Below are 16660 nucleotides of genomic sequence, written 5' to 3'. Positions count from 1 at the left end.
AGTTGGTCCATGGTGAGGCCACTGTAATGAAAAGCATCGTTACCTTCTACAAAATCATGTTTAATTATATTGTCAGAGGATCTAAAAGCAACAGCTGAGAGATTTCCAATAGTGTCTCCATTTTATCATTTTTAGTGAAATAAATAAGAGACAAAACAAGACAAAAGCAGAGTTTTAGAAATATTGAAAGCAACTTAGTAAATAGGAGGCATTTTCAAATGACATTTTTTTTTAATTGAACTACAATAAAGCAATTTCTCCTTCACTAGATGAGAGATTTTATTACCTATTTTTCTCTAAGCCACATAGGATTTAATGCAGTGATAAAATCTTTACGAGCCATATTTCTGCATCTGGGAAGTATGAGCTGATACACACTCTGTTCTCTCAGCTGCCAGTCTGTGGCCTCTTAATGTCTTGGCAAGTGTCCCATTTGCTTTGTATGTCTAAGCACTGCCGTCAACTCAGTTCTGTGTAATTTCTCACATTAGCAATGTAGGTGTTATATGCTGGACTTGGTGAAAAGGCCCTAAGAGCCAGAAGCTCTTGAGAAGCACAGTCCCCCTGCCCTGCATAACACTGCAAGTATCTAGCAGACAAAATCGACCCTGCATCCTAAGAAAGGAATTTCAGGTATGTGGCTTTTTGAAGGCTAAAGTGGCTTCATTAAAACAAAACAAAAAAAACCACTTTGCTACATTTCCCTCTAGAACTGTTTTGCATTGACTAAATCACACTGTAGCAACAAGCTGTCAAGCTAAGCCCTTGGAGCAAACTGGGGCCGAGACTTCTGCCAAAGGTGCCAGGTACTCCCCTCACTGAAGGCACATGCATAATGAACTTTTTCACAAAAAAAAAAAAAAAAAAAAAAAAGTGTTATTTCAGGGCAATGAGCATTTCAATTTATCAAATGCTCCTTTTGTCACATAGCCAAACCCTAAGGAACCCTAGAAGGCTTTTAGCTAAAACAAATAAAAATAGAAGTCAGTGGGAGAAGAGAACACATGCCAGCATCCAAAGACTTGTATTATCTGAAATATTTTCTCAGTCTCTTGGTAGATTTAGTGAATCTTCTGCATGCTAAAGAACTTGTGATGATTTGTTGTTGTCATAAGTCTTATGCCTTGATATAAAAGTATGTATTTAAAATTAATCCTGACCACTTTGTCTGTTATTCTTAGGGGTGTCTCAACTTGCAGTTACTTAATAACAGAAATATGACTGTTCACTTTCAGTGAAACAGACCCAAAACTACATGATGCATTAGGAAATAAATGAAGGGTTTTTCTTGAGAAGTAGGTCAGGGTGGTTGTAGGAACATGTGTTAAGGAAATATTTAACATCTGCATACATACCTTTGTATCTGCTGGTATGGAAGCACTCCACCGTATATCAGAATTGCTCAAAGCATAAATAGCTGCTTATCTCAATGGGCCAGAATTCCTCTCAGGTATTTTCGTGATATTTCGTATTTTTCCCACAAGGGGGAGTGTTGAGGCTTTTTAATTGGTTGGAGCTCTAGGAGAGTAATTCAGCAGTTAATGAGTACTGGTATCCGTATAGCTTCATTAGCTTGCTCCGAAATCGGTGCACCATCATCAAAGAGCTTATGTTTTATTGTTAGATGCTGAACATGGCCTTTTAACCATGTGCTGCTACTTGATAATCATCTTGAGAAGATGGAAGAGAACAAAACTGTTCCACAGGCTTACTGAGAATACAAGCCTCCTGATCTTGCTGATTTTTGCCTTCATTAACCATTCCTAGAATGTGAGCTACTTTGATGATAGTACTTCAGCTTTTATGCAAAACTTATGAGTGGATGTAATAAGGTGGTTGAGGTGCATATCATCAAGTTCTGCTCAGTGATAACAACTGTTCACTGACAGGTCATCCACTTCTTGTTAACAGTTAATGAAGAGCTCCATGATTTGCTTCTTAATGCATTTAGCAGTTGCAGTCTGGATACTGTAAGACTGCAAGGGATTTAGAGAAGGATTTTTTTTTTTTCTCTGTATGTATGTGGATTAGAAAATGAGATCTCAGCCTGGTATATGCAGAACTACTCTTACTAAACCCATTAGCTATACCTCTGGAATATGCAGAACATCCTTAAAGTCATCCCATGAAAAGTATGTTTAGAGCTGGAGGCCTACAGGATGATGTCACACCAAAATGATTGTATTAAAGCACACTACAGTTGATCATCTCGTGTCCAGTTATCTAGGACAAGGTCACAACAGTTACTTCCTATCTTAGACAGTCTTTTGTGTGATAGAGATGTGAGTTGTGAAATGCATGACATACTTGATTAAAGATAACTACAATAGCATGGGCTTGGACTCAACCCACACATGTGCAGGATGACAGGGGATTTGGTAGCTCCAGTGCAATCTGTATCCAACCTACTTACATCCCAGTAAAGGGAGATTCACTGATAGAGCATGCAGCTTTTTTGCTGGTTGCTTTGTTGCTGGTTGTGTAAGACAGTTATAGTTCATGTTGCTTCTCAGAGGCTCTTGATTTAGAGTAAACCTTCAATAAAAGGTATGTATTTCAAATTTTGCCAATAAACAAACAAGGAAAGTATGCTATTGCATGGCAAACACATTATTCAAAATAAATAAAATATAATAACAATTTAAAAATACTTCTAGAAATCACACTACAATGACCAGTTAAGGATAAAAAAGATAAAAGACCTCTGTGGCACCACGAGGAGGTATTTCCAGTGTGTACAATTGGAATAAGTGGTACTTGGAATTACATCTTTGAGGGTAGGAGCTGCCCTCCCTGCTGCCTTCAAGAATGTATTTTCTGGTGCTCAATGAAGCGTTGCTAGCTGTACAAATAATCAGATGCTCCCAATGGAAAGGGTACTAGGAACCTTCTCATTAATGGATCTGCTGTTTTATTGTGGTCTGTACAAAAGACTTTCAAGAATAGATATTGCTCACCAAAGCAAGCAGATGGAATCCCGCTCACTTTTCTATTGAAACATCAGATACTGTAGTATTTTGAGTTATCTCTAGCTCTTTCAACATGATGTTTCAGATAAATCACCACCCTTTAGCACTGACAGCGTGCTATTTGCCTCTTGACCTATTTGGTTTGCTTGCTTTGCTTTCAAAGTGGGACAAATGATACCATTTTAGTATGAGTCTTGAATCTGGTTATTTGGAGATCATTTAAACTCTCTGTGTGAGGTCGTAGACATTTGCAGGTCTTGAAGAAGAAAAGCAGTATCAATTAGGAACAGACTGTACACTGGTATGCAAAGTGAGAAGGAATTGAAGAGTAATCAAGGAGATGGCAGAAGGATCATGTGAGTGCTGAAATAACTGTGAATGTGTTATCTCAGTACCTCACATGTAGGAGGACTGAGGCTACTCATAAGGAAACATAGTAAGAACATTATGGAAGCTCTGGTGTTTAATTGCTTAAAGCAAGGAAGTCTTTAAAGACTGCAAAGAAAGGTCAATGCTGACATCTTAGGAGGACTTTGTTTCTCACTGCAAAAGGCAATCCAGACTGACAAAGATCTGCTTTGTATTCAGCTCAAGTATTTATTTCAGGAACGCTGAGATCTTTGGGGATGTCTACTCACGTCAGACCCTGCAGCTGCTGCTTGGCTTGAGGTGCCCAGAGCTTGTGCCAGGCAGCAGAGGTCTGCAAATCCAGGGGAAGTTCTGGGGGGCATTACACCTCATTACACCCCCGAGCACTGTCACTGTTGCAGTGCTTTGATGCTCTTGTCATGCGCAGTTGCCCAGGCCACTGACCTGAGCTGGGACACAGCCTGCAGGACAGAAGGGGATGTTATGAAGGTACATGAGAGATAAGGGACTCTACTCTTGCTTTCCCTACACTACTTTCATAATCAGTTTTGTACCAGCATTTTCAATCTAGATGACCCTGTCTAGCTTTCTCCAGAAGGCAGCGCTCAAGGTAAATGTGGAGCTGTGAGCAATGATGCTGAGCAGTGGTCAGAAGAGGTGTGAGTGCTGCACAGCAGGCTGACCATACAGCTCTTGCACTTCTTCAGAGCATGGCTTGGCTTAGTCATACCCAGAACAAGATTACTGCAAGACTTTTGAATAACCACATCTTGCAATACATGTTGAAAGTTAGGTAGATCAAAGCCTTATCTAGATCTCATTCCTCTAGGGCACTAACAGTACCTCTCAATGTTAGTCGATATCATATCTTTATGAGTTTATGAGTTTTTATCTCATCTAGAGCGGATGTGGGTAACCACGAAGACTTTCAAAGTGGAAGCTATACATGGAAGTGGGGGATTTTCGGTGGTTTTCAGTCTTCTGAAACATAGACGCTGTCTGTGGTACCGTAGTGAGAAAATAGGTTTGTCTAGTGCAGTCTCACTACAACATCTACCTCTTCCTGTTTTCATTTTAGCTGCCTTATTAAAAAAGAAAATGCTATCATCTCTGTTTTATAGAAGAAACTGGCGTAGCTATGACTTACTACTCATTATGACAAGAAGGTTGGCTTTGGGAGCCTTCTGCCACTAAACTAGTGACTCTGGTTTTTCTTATTACTGGTTCTTAATGAAAAAAGAAAGGGCAGCAGGGTGAGCAGGTAGAAGAACTGTTGAAAGACTATAAAAGACAGACTATAAAAGACAATTCAAATTATTAGACTGCAGCATTCCAGACGTCTCTTCTGATTGCGTGGCTACTTGAGGTGATAAATGGTCATAAAAGTAAATCTGCACATATCCATATCATAGGAGCATGCAATCATTTTCCAAGTTTCTGCCTGAATAAGTAGTAATTTGCTCAAGATAGAATTTGCAAATTGGGGATTTTTTTTGTTAGCTGCTAGGAAAAAGTTTCAGTTGTGGTTTCTGGCCTGTTTTATTGGACACTTTAATGCATTTAAAGGAGTGAGCAAGTGCCTGAAGAAGCTCAGTGAGTTTGGTGTGCTTCTGAGTAGGAACACCTGCAGACACAGTGAATACTGTGTTAAAGATAAAAAGGTCCCTCATACGCGAGAACTCCAGCATAACTAAATAGTGACTCGAGTTCTCTGACGATTTGTCAGACCCATTTCTTCAAAATGAGCCATCCCCTTTCCTCTTCCTGACGTTGCAGAGATCAGTTTGGCTTTAAATAGCAGGCAGCTGTGTGATGTGGCTAAAAGGGAGGACAGCAGAATGGCAAATCTGAGCTGGCCCTGTGCCAAACCATCAGCTTTGCAAACTCAGAGCAGCTATTTCTAACATTCAGTTGCTGGGGCTGGCTCCTGGCTGATGCTCCGATTCACTCCTGCCAACTGCAGAGCAGAGCCACTGCACCTCCTGCTCCACGTCTGCAGGCAAAACCATCAAACACACTTGGCCCACCATCAGCCACAGGGTTTGTCAACCTCCACCCTCTCCGGTTGGAAATCCGGCCGAAGACAGCAGTCCGCAGTGTTTCTACAGGTTTGTCTAACTTTCCTGCTGTGAACCCAGGGAATGATTTGCTTTTTCAGGACAAGAGCAGAGGCTCATCGCAGGCAGACTCATAGATAGATGATACTCAGCTGTAAGATTTAGTCCCACGCTCCACAAAAGCATCAACATGCTCCACAAAAGCTGAAGGAAGCAGCCAGCCACAATATTTACAGGTGACAATGGGAACCCTTCCCCCGCCACACATTAATTTTGCACAGTGGCCTCTTTTGCTGGAAAACCAATCTATTTACAGTGACACAGGGATCCCAGAGCCCGTACAATCCTGCACCAAAGAATTAAATCCTTCGCTCTTCAGTACCTTCTTCCTGATCCTGGCTAATTCAGTTCATTTGAATTTGGGCCAGATATCGCCCACGGAATATTACAGGGCTGTTCCTCTTTTGACTAATAATGGCTCAGCTGTCTCTCATTGACATATTGCTGACTGAAGGCTATAGTCTCTTCCATCCTGCTTATAAGAGGAATTTCCCTCAGATCCCCAAATTAGTCATGATGCATGCATGCACGAAAAAAAATCCATTTAAGGACCGGCAGGAGGATCAAAGCATAAAAGCTGATTCTGCTTATCAAGCCCATAGCAAATGCATTAAAATGCGGGTCTCTGAGCCTTTCTTTACCGTTTCTTAATGATGACTCTAGAGTAATTTCTGACAGATAAATATGCAGCACCTAACGAGTGCAGATCACATGGTAACGCAGCTAATTAATCTCCCAGAGTGTTCCAGCAGTCAGGCAGCACCTCATTAACGTAGCAGGGCCCAGGACACGGCGGCCAGCTCGTTTAGGGAAGCCTGAATGCTTTCTGCTCGGCTTCCCCATTTTGAGGCAGGCGCGGGAGGCTCGCAGAAGCGCTCCCTAAACCCCGCGGGGGCCACGACCCGCTCCCCTTTGTTCTGACACGCCAATTCCTCACTTGTTTTTATTTTATTTTGTTTTATTTTGTTTTATTTTATTTTGCTTTATTTTATTTTATTTTATTTTATTTTATTTTATTTTATTTTATTTTATTTTATTTTATTTTATTTTATTTTATTTTTTCTGCATTTTTTTTCCACGCCACTCCGGCAGACGTGCGGTCACGGCCAGCCGCGGCTCCTTGCCGGCTTCCCCCGCAGATGCTCGGCCCGGCCGGGACGCCCCTTTAACCGGAGGGCGCCATCGGTGACCGCCGGTGCCACAGCCACGACCGGCGCCAAACGGCTCCCGGTACCGCAAGCAGCCGGCCCGACCCAGGACACGGCGCAGCCCCCGCCCCGGGGCCGACCCGGAGACCCGGCGCCCTCCCGACCCGGCCCCGCCGCAGCCCCGCGGGCGGCGGCCCCCGGAGCCCCCCCCACACCCCGCGTGCTGCCGCCGCCGCCGCCACTCGCCCCGCCCCCTCGGCCCCTCATTGGCCAGCACCGCCCCGGGGAGCCACGCCCCTCCCTCCTCGCCGCCGCGGATTGGCGAGGACGGACGAAGAGCGCGGCGAGGCCACGCCCCCCTCTCCAGCCGCCCCCCCCCATCTCCCTCTCTCGCGGCCCCCCCCCCCTCCCTCCTTTCCTTCTGCCCCCTGCGGGCCCGTTGGCGCCTGCGCAGTGGCGTGGCGGCGGCGGGCGGCCCCGCTGTTGTTATTGTGGGGCTGGGCTGCGCCGCGCGAAGATGGCGGCCGGGCAGGGGGGCGGCGGCGGCGGCAACGGCAACGGGAATGGCAACGGCAACGGCCCGGGGGGGCTGGGGATCCCCGCTCACCTCACGCTCTCCTTCTCGGCCGGGCCGCACTGGGGCGCGGCCACCCTGCCGCAGCCGCACACGGTGCGCAGCCTGGACCGGGCCCTGGAGGAGGCGGGCAGCTCGGGCATCCTCTGCCTCAGCGGGAGGAAGCTCCGCGACTTCCCCGGCAGCGGCTACGACCTCAGCGACACCACGCAAGCAGGTGTGGGGCTGGGGGGCAAGGGGGGGGCGGCGGGGCCGGCCCCGTGGTGGCGGCGGGGAGCGGCCTGCGAGGGGTGGGGGCGGCGGGGGGGGGGCCGCGATCCGCGCTGGGAGCCCCGTGCCCGGCCTGCAGGCAGGGCGCTGAGGGGAGCTGAGCTCGGAGAGGTTTCCCTGCGAGCCGCTGGAGAAGCAGATCTTGCGGGTTTTTTTTGTTTTTTTTTTTTTTTTTTTTTTTTCGCAGAGGTTTTGTCAGGTTTTGGCTGGATTCAAGCGCTGCTGGAAAGGCATCGCGCGGAGTTAACGTGCTAGAGCAAAATGTTAATGAGAGGTCTGGCATCTTTTGTTCAGAAGCAGCGGTGGCTTTCCCGAGCGTTGTCGAGGCGGATCAGTTCCTTGCGTGATTTTGTTTGTTTTGTGGGTTCTCTTTCCCCATAGGTTACGAATAGCTGGGGTATTGTTTTGGATACGAGACTGCCTATTGTGGCACCTTACCCATCTCTGACAGTGCTGCTCTACCAAATACTCGTTCTGTTGGTCTTTGTTGTGGGCTGCAGTTTGTGCAGAGTTAAATAGCGATGGACTTGTTCTCCTGCGATATATTAGGTTGCGTAGGGTGTACAATTTGTGAAGGACTGATTTATAAAATCCAATTCCTGTATCCTGTACCAAGCCTGCTAATGGCTTGTAGGATATTAGTGTTTTTTCTTTTTTTTCTTCTTTTTTTTCCCCCCTCTGGCACGTGTGATGCATCCCTACGTGCAGTGCAGAATAGGGATAGGTAAAAGTGTGTTATGTCATAATGGAAGAATCACATTAAATTAAAAACAATCGTTATTTCATGGAACCTGTTTCCGTGTAATAGCATAAAAAATTATGCAGCACCATAGTAGACCGATTCACTGTATAAATATTCAATAGTTAAAGCTTTAAAATCAGATGTTGTATATAGGGAATATTATTAAAAGGAATTTTTATGTAACCTGAAGCAGGTGCATCAAGGATCCATTTTTGTTTGCTTCTTATTAATTCAAATTGTAACTGTGTTTAATTTTTAGCTTTGTTTTGAATTCCATCACATTTGAGTAAAAGCTGTCTGCAGTGCTATTATCTTTATCTTTTCGAATGTAGTAGAGCCCAGTCACCACCATCAGGATTCGACCTTCATCATGAAAGATGTTGTGTGAAAATGTTTAAAGGCAGCCTCTGACAAAAATAGCCATAGTGCATGTTGTTCTGTAAGCACTTATTTAAATACTTGATGTGTGCCTATGCAAAAACCTTCTCATAATGATGATTTATTATAGTACTTATGAATTAATTAAATGGAATATGAATTTTAGAGGCCTTGCAAAAACTTGCTTGTAAACAAAAGATTTGTAGTCCTTATTTTGACGTTATCTGTGGACTTTTTTTTTTTTTTTTTTGATGAGTGGGTAAATGGTATTCTGCTGGTGAATCTATGGCATCATTTACAGTGTCAGTATGGCATAGAGCTTTTGATGTAGGATCAACTACTGTCTTGTAGGCATTTGTTTATTGGCATTTTTCACAGTTATTGCTGTTTCGTGCCACAATATACCCATGAATAAGGTTATGGATATATGCTGAAACAGGGGGGATAGGGACCTTGGGTCAAAAAGATTTGCTGTGTTTCACTTTCAGTTCTAAGTTGGTGACTCTCTGAAATTCAGTTCTGTGATACTTGAAGCAAACACTAAAAAAAAAAAAAGTATATAATATCTCCCACATACAAACCTAGATACAGTTTCTTTTCCATATCACAAGCCTGAATGCAGTAGGTTCTGCAGTGTCACTGTAAATCCAGAATATTCTGCTTTAACATCAGTAAAATCAACCCTAGAAATAACCTCCTGTTGCTGAAGTAAAAACACTGCAGTTTTATATGTATACACACACGCATGCTTCTTAAAGCACAACTGCTGTTATCATCAAAAATACCCTTGGATTGGAGGTGTTTTTTTTTTTTTTTTTTTTTAGGCTTGGCCATATTTTGTATCTAACTTATGTAATGGTTTACCAGTACATAATTGGCAAATAATATAATACATTTTTGGCATCGTAATTTATGTGACAAAGCTAACTGCTGAACTAAAAGCATAGAAACAGTATCTGTCTGGTTAGCTCTGACCTTATGTTTGTCATATCTTTTGTTAACTGTGAATTTGCATTGCAGCTCTTTGGCAAAAAATACTTCTATTTTCTGGTTTGCTAGAATTTTTCATCTGGCTGTTCAAACAAGTCTTGTGCAGCTGTTAAATGAACTTCTGGGGGGGGGGGGGAAATCAGTTGCAAGATATCAAGAGGTGTATGAATATTCCAATCACTTTATTAACGTGTGTAATTTTGCTTCTTGCTGTGTGAACAACATTAAGCCCCTGGCAGTTAAGTAATTGAGTAATCACATCAATGTAATCACTGTCTGCTTAGCTGAAGAGATGTATTTTCTGTTCTGTTTCTTCTTGTAGTTAGGTTCCTGTGCTGTATGGCCATCCTGACTCAAGTCAACCAATGGCTTCAGAAATTTCCTTACTTTTTTTGTGAGCAGTTAGCAGTCCAAGGTATTGGACTGACAGAAAAAAAAAATTTGCTCTGTATGAATATACTGGTGCCATCAGGCTTACTTGTGGCTTTGTCACAAGAAACTTGAGTCCCCATTTTTAATTTTAAGGGAACCTCCAAGCAATTATGAGTAGTTGAGTGATTGCCTGTTATATTAACCTGAAATTTCTTCTTTGTTACCACCTGCTGCCTTTTCATGTAGCTGAGGAGTAACACCAGTATATTTCAAGTCTGACTTGAGAATGAGCCCTCCTGTCATGGTTAATAACAATTTCACTACCATGGGCCAAGTTCCCACATTGTGATTCCTCCATGGGTGTTCTGGGGGTATGGTGTAAGGGGAATCATGCTTCTTTATGATGCCATTGCATATACTAAGGGCATGACTGTTTTTTACCTTACAAGGGCCAAAAATATGATGTATGTAGTGAAAAGTTATTTTTGTTGGTGGTACCAACCTTGACTCAGGTGACAGCAAGTGATTGAATAGGAACAGCAAATTCAATTTTCAATTGAAGAAACACATATGATGTATATCATAAGTCTAGATTACATTGTAGAACGCAAACGTCTTGAGACATGTAGTTCTTCAGTAATGACTTCTTCATGTTTCATGACCTCTTCACGTTTGAATGGAAACAAACAGGTTATAGGAAGCTTTCTGGAGTGGTGCTCATGCTCAGAAGATGCAAAAGCTGAAAGTGACACAGCAGTGTCTTTTCTTTTTCTTAGATTTTCTTAGATTTTGTTGTTGTTTGTGAGAAGTGTCTTCTCATGTGACTTGTGAAGATTTCTTGGAGCTGACTCAAAAGCGTATACTGATTTTCCTGGCAAGGCTGACACTTAATGCATTCTCATTGACAATGTGGAGAGGCTTCCAAATTCCTGGTTTTCTGTGGCTGTCCATGGTCTTGTCCAACAGCTTTTGCCATTCTTCGAATGGACCTGGGATTTTTTTTATTACAGAACTATGGCCTTTCTTGCTTGGGCAGACATGATTATTTCTGATATGTTCCCAAGTGCTTGAAGGGTTCTGTTTGACTGGTGAGCCAATGTATAACTTCTCAACAAAGATGAGTAGTACATGGCTTAAAGGAACTCTGCATCACAGGCCTGTTCATAGCCTGCTAGCCAGCAGATGTAACTTACACAATGAGCAAATCCCTGTCCATCTGTTTGTTAAAACAAGTGTCTACTTAAGTTTGTCACTTTATCATTTTGTTTTAGCAGGTGTTCCCAATATGTAGTGGACAAGAACTTATATTAAAGGCTGGAAGGCTACTTTGATTTCAGAGCCAACGTACTAGATCTCGATTCTTCCTCCCCAGCAGAAGTCAACTGTGGTAGAAAACCATTGATCTGTTCCGGATACAGAAAAATGTATTTCACATGGAAGAGCTGTGGTTCAATCTGAGGGGATGCCCTTTTGGTTAAGGCCCTAATGTAATAAGAATATATATGTTTTAGAAAGGATATTAGGATATTCTTTAGTAGTGCTGTTTGACAAGCCAGGAATGATGAATCTGTAAAGGACGGTTTCTCGTTGCCTGAACAGCCTTTCCTCTGTGCTTTTTGAGTATCTTTAATTATGCGGTCATGTGCGGTTTCTTCCTGTGTCGCTTTCACTGCACAGGCTGTGTAACTAAAATTAGTGATGTGGATAACCATAGAGCAGATATTTTCTAGCTCTTGAATTGTTGGATGTAGAACCCAAACATTACTTCCTATCTCTTTTTACTGTCTTTTTCACAAAATTAAAAGCTATTCTGCACACTGCCAAACATCCAATTCAAAAAAAAAAAAAAAGCTGCTTATAGCAACCCATCGTTTTGGGAGTGTTTTTCTTTCTTTTAAACAGCTCAAAGAAGAAGCACAAGCGGAGGAATGTAAAATAGAGAAGCAACGTGACAAGGTTGCTAGCTCCTACCTAACGTGGAGCAGCCCTGAGCTAAAATTGTTGGTAGTGTTTTGTCAGGAGAAACATGGTCATGTTACCACAGTCCAGTACCTTGTGCTTCACTTTTTAGTATATTAAGAGACGGTGCATGTGTTAGAAAAAGGATTAAATGGTTGAATGTGTACCAGAGCTGTTAAACTGGCCATGGTAATTACTTTTTTCATTTGTGTCTAGCTGCTAATAGTGGACATACTCGTGGCTTCCTCTTGTACTTCTGTGAATGTGCTCAGAAGTCCTAAGTCTCTCACCTATGCATGTTGCAATTTTGTGACTGTGTAAAGGCTAAAACGTACTCTTTCTCCTTTCAGTTTCAAAATCTTCTGCTTATTATTCTCCTTACTGTCAAACTACTGTCGTTTGAATTGTGAAGGGTTCTCTTTCTCTTTTCTAATCTTTGACCTAGTAGATACTTGAAAATAGGTACTGATCTCAATTTATGTGCAGTCTGTGATCCTTAACTGTTCTATATAGGAAAAACATTTCTCTACTATATAAATTGAACTGTATGTATACCAAAGGTCTATCTACTCCGGTATTCTTTATTGAAATAATATTTTTTAACCTGTTAATTGGTAACTTTATTTGCAGCCCAATGTTTCTCTTGAAAATGATGCAAATGGATTTTGTGCCCTCAGTTTTCTATTCCAGGCTGATGAAATCTACTCTGCATAATCTCCTCTTATACTGAAAAATTCTCTCACGTGTACCTACATCCTTAGTTGTACCCTATATTTTTTGAGATAAGCCAGGAACTGCATGCAGTCAAGAAAAGTGTTTGGAAGGAAAACTCCATTCTCTGCTCTTAGCATTGTTTTGTGCCCTCGGCTTGAGTTATCATTTAAAAAAAAAAAAAAAAAAAAAGGAAAAGAATAAGAATAGAGTAATAAGGCTGCATCATTGTCAGCTTTACAACTTCAGCATATTCACTTATAAGTTAGAATCATAAAATATCTTGAGTTTGAAGGGACCCATGAGGATCATCAAGTCCAGCTGCTGGCACCACACAGGTCTACCCAGAAATTCAGACCATATGACTAAGAGCACAGTCCAAATCTTTCTTAAACTCTGACAGGCTTGGTGCTGTCACTGTGTCCCTGGGAAGCCTGTTCTGGTGCACAACAACCCTCTCAGTGGAGAACCTCTTCCTGATATCTAGCCTGAACCTCCCCTACTGCAGCTTGACACCATTCCCTCGGGTCCTATTGCTTGTCACAAAAGAATAGATCAGCACCTACCCCTCCACTCCCCCTTGTGAGGAAGCTGTAGACCCCAGTGAGGTTTCCTCTTAGCCTTCTCTTTTCCAGACTGAACAGGCCAAGTGACCTCAGTTGTTCCTCATACATCTTCCCCTCTAGGCCCTTCACCATCTTAGTAGTCCTCCTCTGGACACTTTCCAACAGTTTCACATCCTCTTTGTACTGTGGTGTCCAGAACTGCACACAGTATTCAAGGTGAGGCCACACCAGCGCAGGGTGGGACAATCACCTCCCGTGACCGATTAGCAATGCTGCGCTTGATGCACCCCAGGATACGGTTGGCCTTCCTGGCTGCCAGGGCACACTGCTGGCTCATATTCAGCTTGCTATCAACCACAACCCCAAGATCACTCTGTGCAGGGCTGCTGTCCAGCGTCTTGTTGCCTAGTCTGTAGGTATAGCCAGGGTTACCTCATCCCAGGTGCAGGACCCGGCACTTGCTCTTGTTAAACTTCATGGGGTTGGTGATTGCCCAGCTCTCCAATCTGTCCACATCTCTCTGCAAGGCCTTTCCACCCTCAACAGAGCCAACAACTCCTCTAAGTTTAGTATCATCAGCAAATTTGCTGAGAACATCTTCTAATCCTATATCCAATTCATATATAAAAACCATTGAAGAGGACTGGCCCTAAAGTGGAGCGTTGGGGAACCCCACTGGTGACTGGCTGCCAGCCTGATGTGGCCCCATTTACCACAACCCTTTAAGCGCTGCCCATCAGCCCATTGCTCACCCATTGTATGATGTTTTTGTCTAGCTGTGTGCTGGACATTTTGTCCAGTAGGGTCCTATGGGAAACTGTGTCGAAAGCTTTGCTGATATCCAAAAAGATCACATCAACTGGTTTCCCTTGATTGACTAGATGTAATTCAACATATTGAGGCTAGAGAAGGACATGAAAGTGAAATCATCACAAAATCATGCCTAAGACAAATAGAAACAAGACTGGACACAGAGAAGCAGAACTAGCTGTATAAGTAATTCAGCTGAAAATGCAGTGTGTGTGAAGCTACTGCAATATTAATCACAAAGTGAAGATGAAATGGCAAGTAATGTAAGTTTATTTAAGTGTGAAATTTCCAAATATATGATTTGTAAAGTAGATCCTTCTGAGCAGGTACTTAAAAAACTTTATTTCTTTAAATGGTCTTCTGCTCCTATAGAAACAAAGTGATTTGCTATTCCTGCACATTCATTCCATGCTGAGATTAGAAAGGCTTGCATTGGAAAGCTAGAATGGCCTTTAAAGTTTAATTGGTTATGAGGGAGCTTTTCTAGATACAGGTTTTAAAGTTAATATTGCAGGTGTTTTGGAATTAAATTTCAATTATGGTGATGTCATATGAAAAATCATTTGGCAGATCGTTTAGATGACATTAAATATATACATATATATAAAATAATCTTCAAGAGCCTATTTTTTTTGAAAATAAAAAAGTCAACCTCAGAGTTAAATACTCAGGCTTGACTTCATAACGACTGGTACCCGTGTGTCGGCTGCTTTAAAAAAAAAACACAACAATTGTGCCACTGCTTCCCATTTGTGGGAAGATTGTGCTGCAGAGTGTGACTCCTGGTGTTTGTGACTTCATACAAAATGCTCGCTGGGATTGAGCCACTTCTGATTTTTTTGTCAAATCTTTATCATTTTAGTATGTCAGTTAAAATATGTAGCAACCACAAAGATTAGATGAAGACAGGCTATGCTTCTATTTGACTTCAGAGTATACACACCTGGAAAAAATCAATTTAAATGTTATTACATACACTTTTAACAGTAGATTCTAAATGTATTTAAATTTGCGTGTGGCACGGAAAGTATGCTGATAAGTTTTAATTTCCCGAGAGATACAGTATCTAGCAGGTACGTAAGAGTTTCTTTATTGTGCATAAGAGTTGATAGATGTTCAGTTTAAGTATAGTCCTTTACAGTAGCTCTTAATTTAGGAGAGCAAATGTTTCATTTGGATGTGAAATGCATAAAGTTATGTGCAAAAATGATTTTCCTGTAATTCTTGAGCATTTTTTGCCAGTAAATTCTTTTAAAAAAATAAAATTGTTTTGCAGCTGAAGTAGTTGTTTATACATGTATGCAGTCATTCTAAATTCTGGCATATTTAATTGTTCTGCAATTAATTTTGCAACCTAAGTTGAGAGTTCTGATCTTAGTTACGTAAATATCCAGGGTTCTGTTTTTTTGATTTTTCAAATGGAAATTATAAAATGTTTCTATGTTTAACAACTGTAGTTGTGCCTTAGTGTTAAGAACTCTCAACATGCGAGTGTGCTGTATAGTGTTTGAGGAGAATGCTAGAGAGCCTGCCTTTTGGTCTAAGTTTGGCAAGATTAAGAGCTCATTTCTTTTAAGGTTCCTGAAAATAAGGAGGAATCAGTACTTTTCAGAAACCTTGTTTTGTACATTGTTTACATTTAACTGGAAAGTGCTAGGTAGCTTATGCAAAGGACTTCTCATCAGAATCCTTGAGAAAAATACTCTTTAGTAGTCTCTCTTCTCTTTCTCCCACCAGGTCTAGCTTTCAGTTTCTGACTATTTTTTCTTTTGTTTTCCATCATGCCTGTACTAGCTAATGGCGTAGGAGCACAGTACTTAAAACACAGTTAGAGGAGTGTTCACTTTAATTTTGTCAAACAGGACACAGGATACTAATTTTTTAAGGCAGACTTAACACCCACCCCCACCATTTAGCGCCATTTTTGAAAGCTTCAAGTAAAGGCTGTTTTTAGATTAATGCTGCAATCAAAATTCTTGATTGGTACAATTATTAGGTTCCTCTATAGGAGGCAGGTCTATATTTAGGCACGTGTTTTTTTAGATGCATCTTTGTTTCATTATGATAGTAAAGAGGAAAACTGACATTTTAAATACTCAAACAGTGCTAAGATTGTTACAGTTGTATAATACAAACAATCAACCATTTTAAATCTGATATTTAAATATGTTTAAAGAGCTTTTCATGGTCATCAAGAAGAGTCACGTGCTTAGAACAAGTCCAGTTAGGTCAGGTTGCTCAGGGTCTTGTCCAGTTGAGTTTTGAGCATCTCTGGTGATATTTCTGTCTTTGTGAAATGTGTTTTCTGGATTATCCTGGAAGCCTATGTTTATTTCAGTCCAGCTGAAGAAAACATTCTTACTTGATTAAATTGGTTTGTTCCTGCTAAGTGCCATTTCTTTGGTTAGTAGTGAAAATCAGATCTTTTATTTTCTTAGTTTCTCACCAAACTGGACAAGGAGTCTTGAGATTCTACTAAAGCGTGAAACATATATTTTTCTTCCTTTTTTTTTTGTGTGTTTGTGTATGTGACTTTTCTTATTTGTGACTTCACTATTGAGCTTAAAAGACTTTGGTTTAAGGTCAGTAAATTCAAATCTTACCTTTGAATATCTGCTGACTCATTAATCCATTTTTCCCTAATCCTGGAGGATTAAAGCAAGATAGAAAATGAGTATTCTTAGT

The 16660-nt window shown here is 41.6% G+C and overlaps 1 protein-coding gene across 5 annotated transcripts in view; it reads left to right on the top strand.

The window, feature by feature from the left end:
- The first annotated feature begins 7022 nt into the window (after positions 1 to 7022).
- Positions 7023 to 16660, top strand: part of LRCH2 (leucine rich repeats and calponin homology domain containing 2) — a 43749-nt gene continuing 34111 nt past the window's right edge. For 2 of the 5 annotated variants that reach the window (XM_027464935.3, XM_027464937.3), the window contains exon 1: positions 7027 to 7394. In XM_027464935.3, coding sequence (XP_027320736.1) covers positions 7121 to 7394 — 274 coding nt within the window. In that variant the 5' untranslated portion in view covers positions 7027 to 7120. Of the gene's footprint in view, positions 7395 to 16660 lie in introns of all 5 variants that reach the window. The other 3 variants (XR_011811631.1, XM_027464934.3, XM_027464938.3) reach the window with 3 other exon arrangements.

Source organism: Anas platyrhynchos, chromosome 10, assembly GCF_047663525.1.
Source record: "Anas platyrhynchos isolate ZD024472 breed Pekin duck chromosome 10, IASCAAS_PekinDuck_T2T, whole genome shotgun sequence".
Lineage (NCBI taxonomy): Eukaryota > Metazoa > Chordata > Aves > Anseriformes > Anatidae > Anas > Anas platyrhynchos.
Note: the sequence above shows the minus strand (reverse complement) of the source record. Positions and strands in the feature narration are given on the sequence as shown.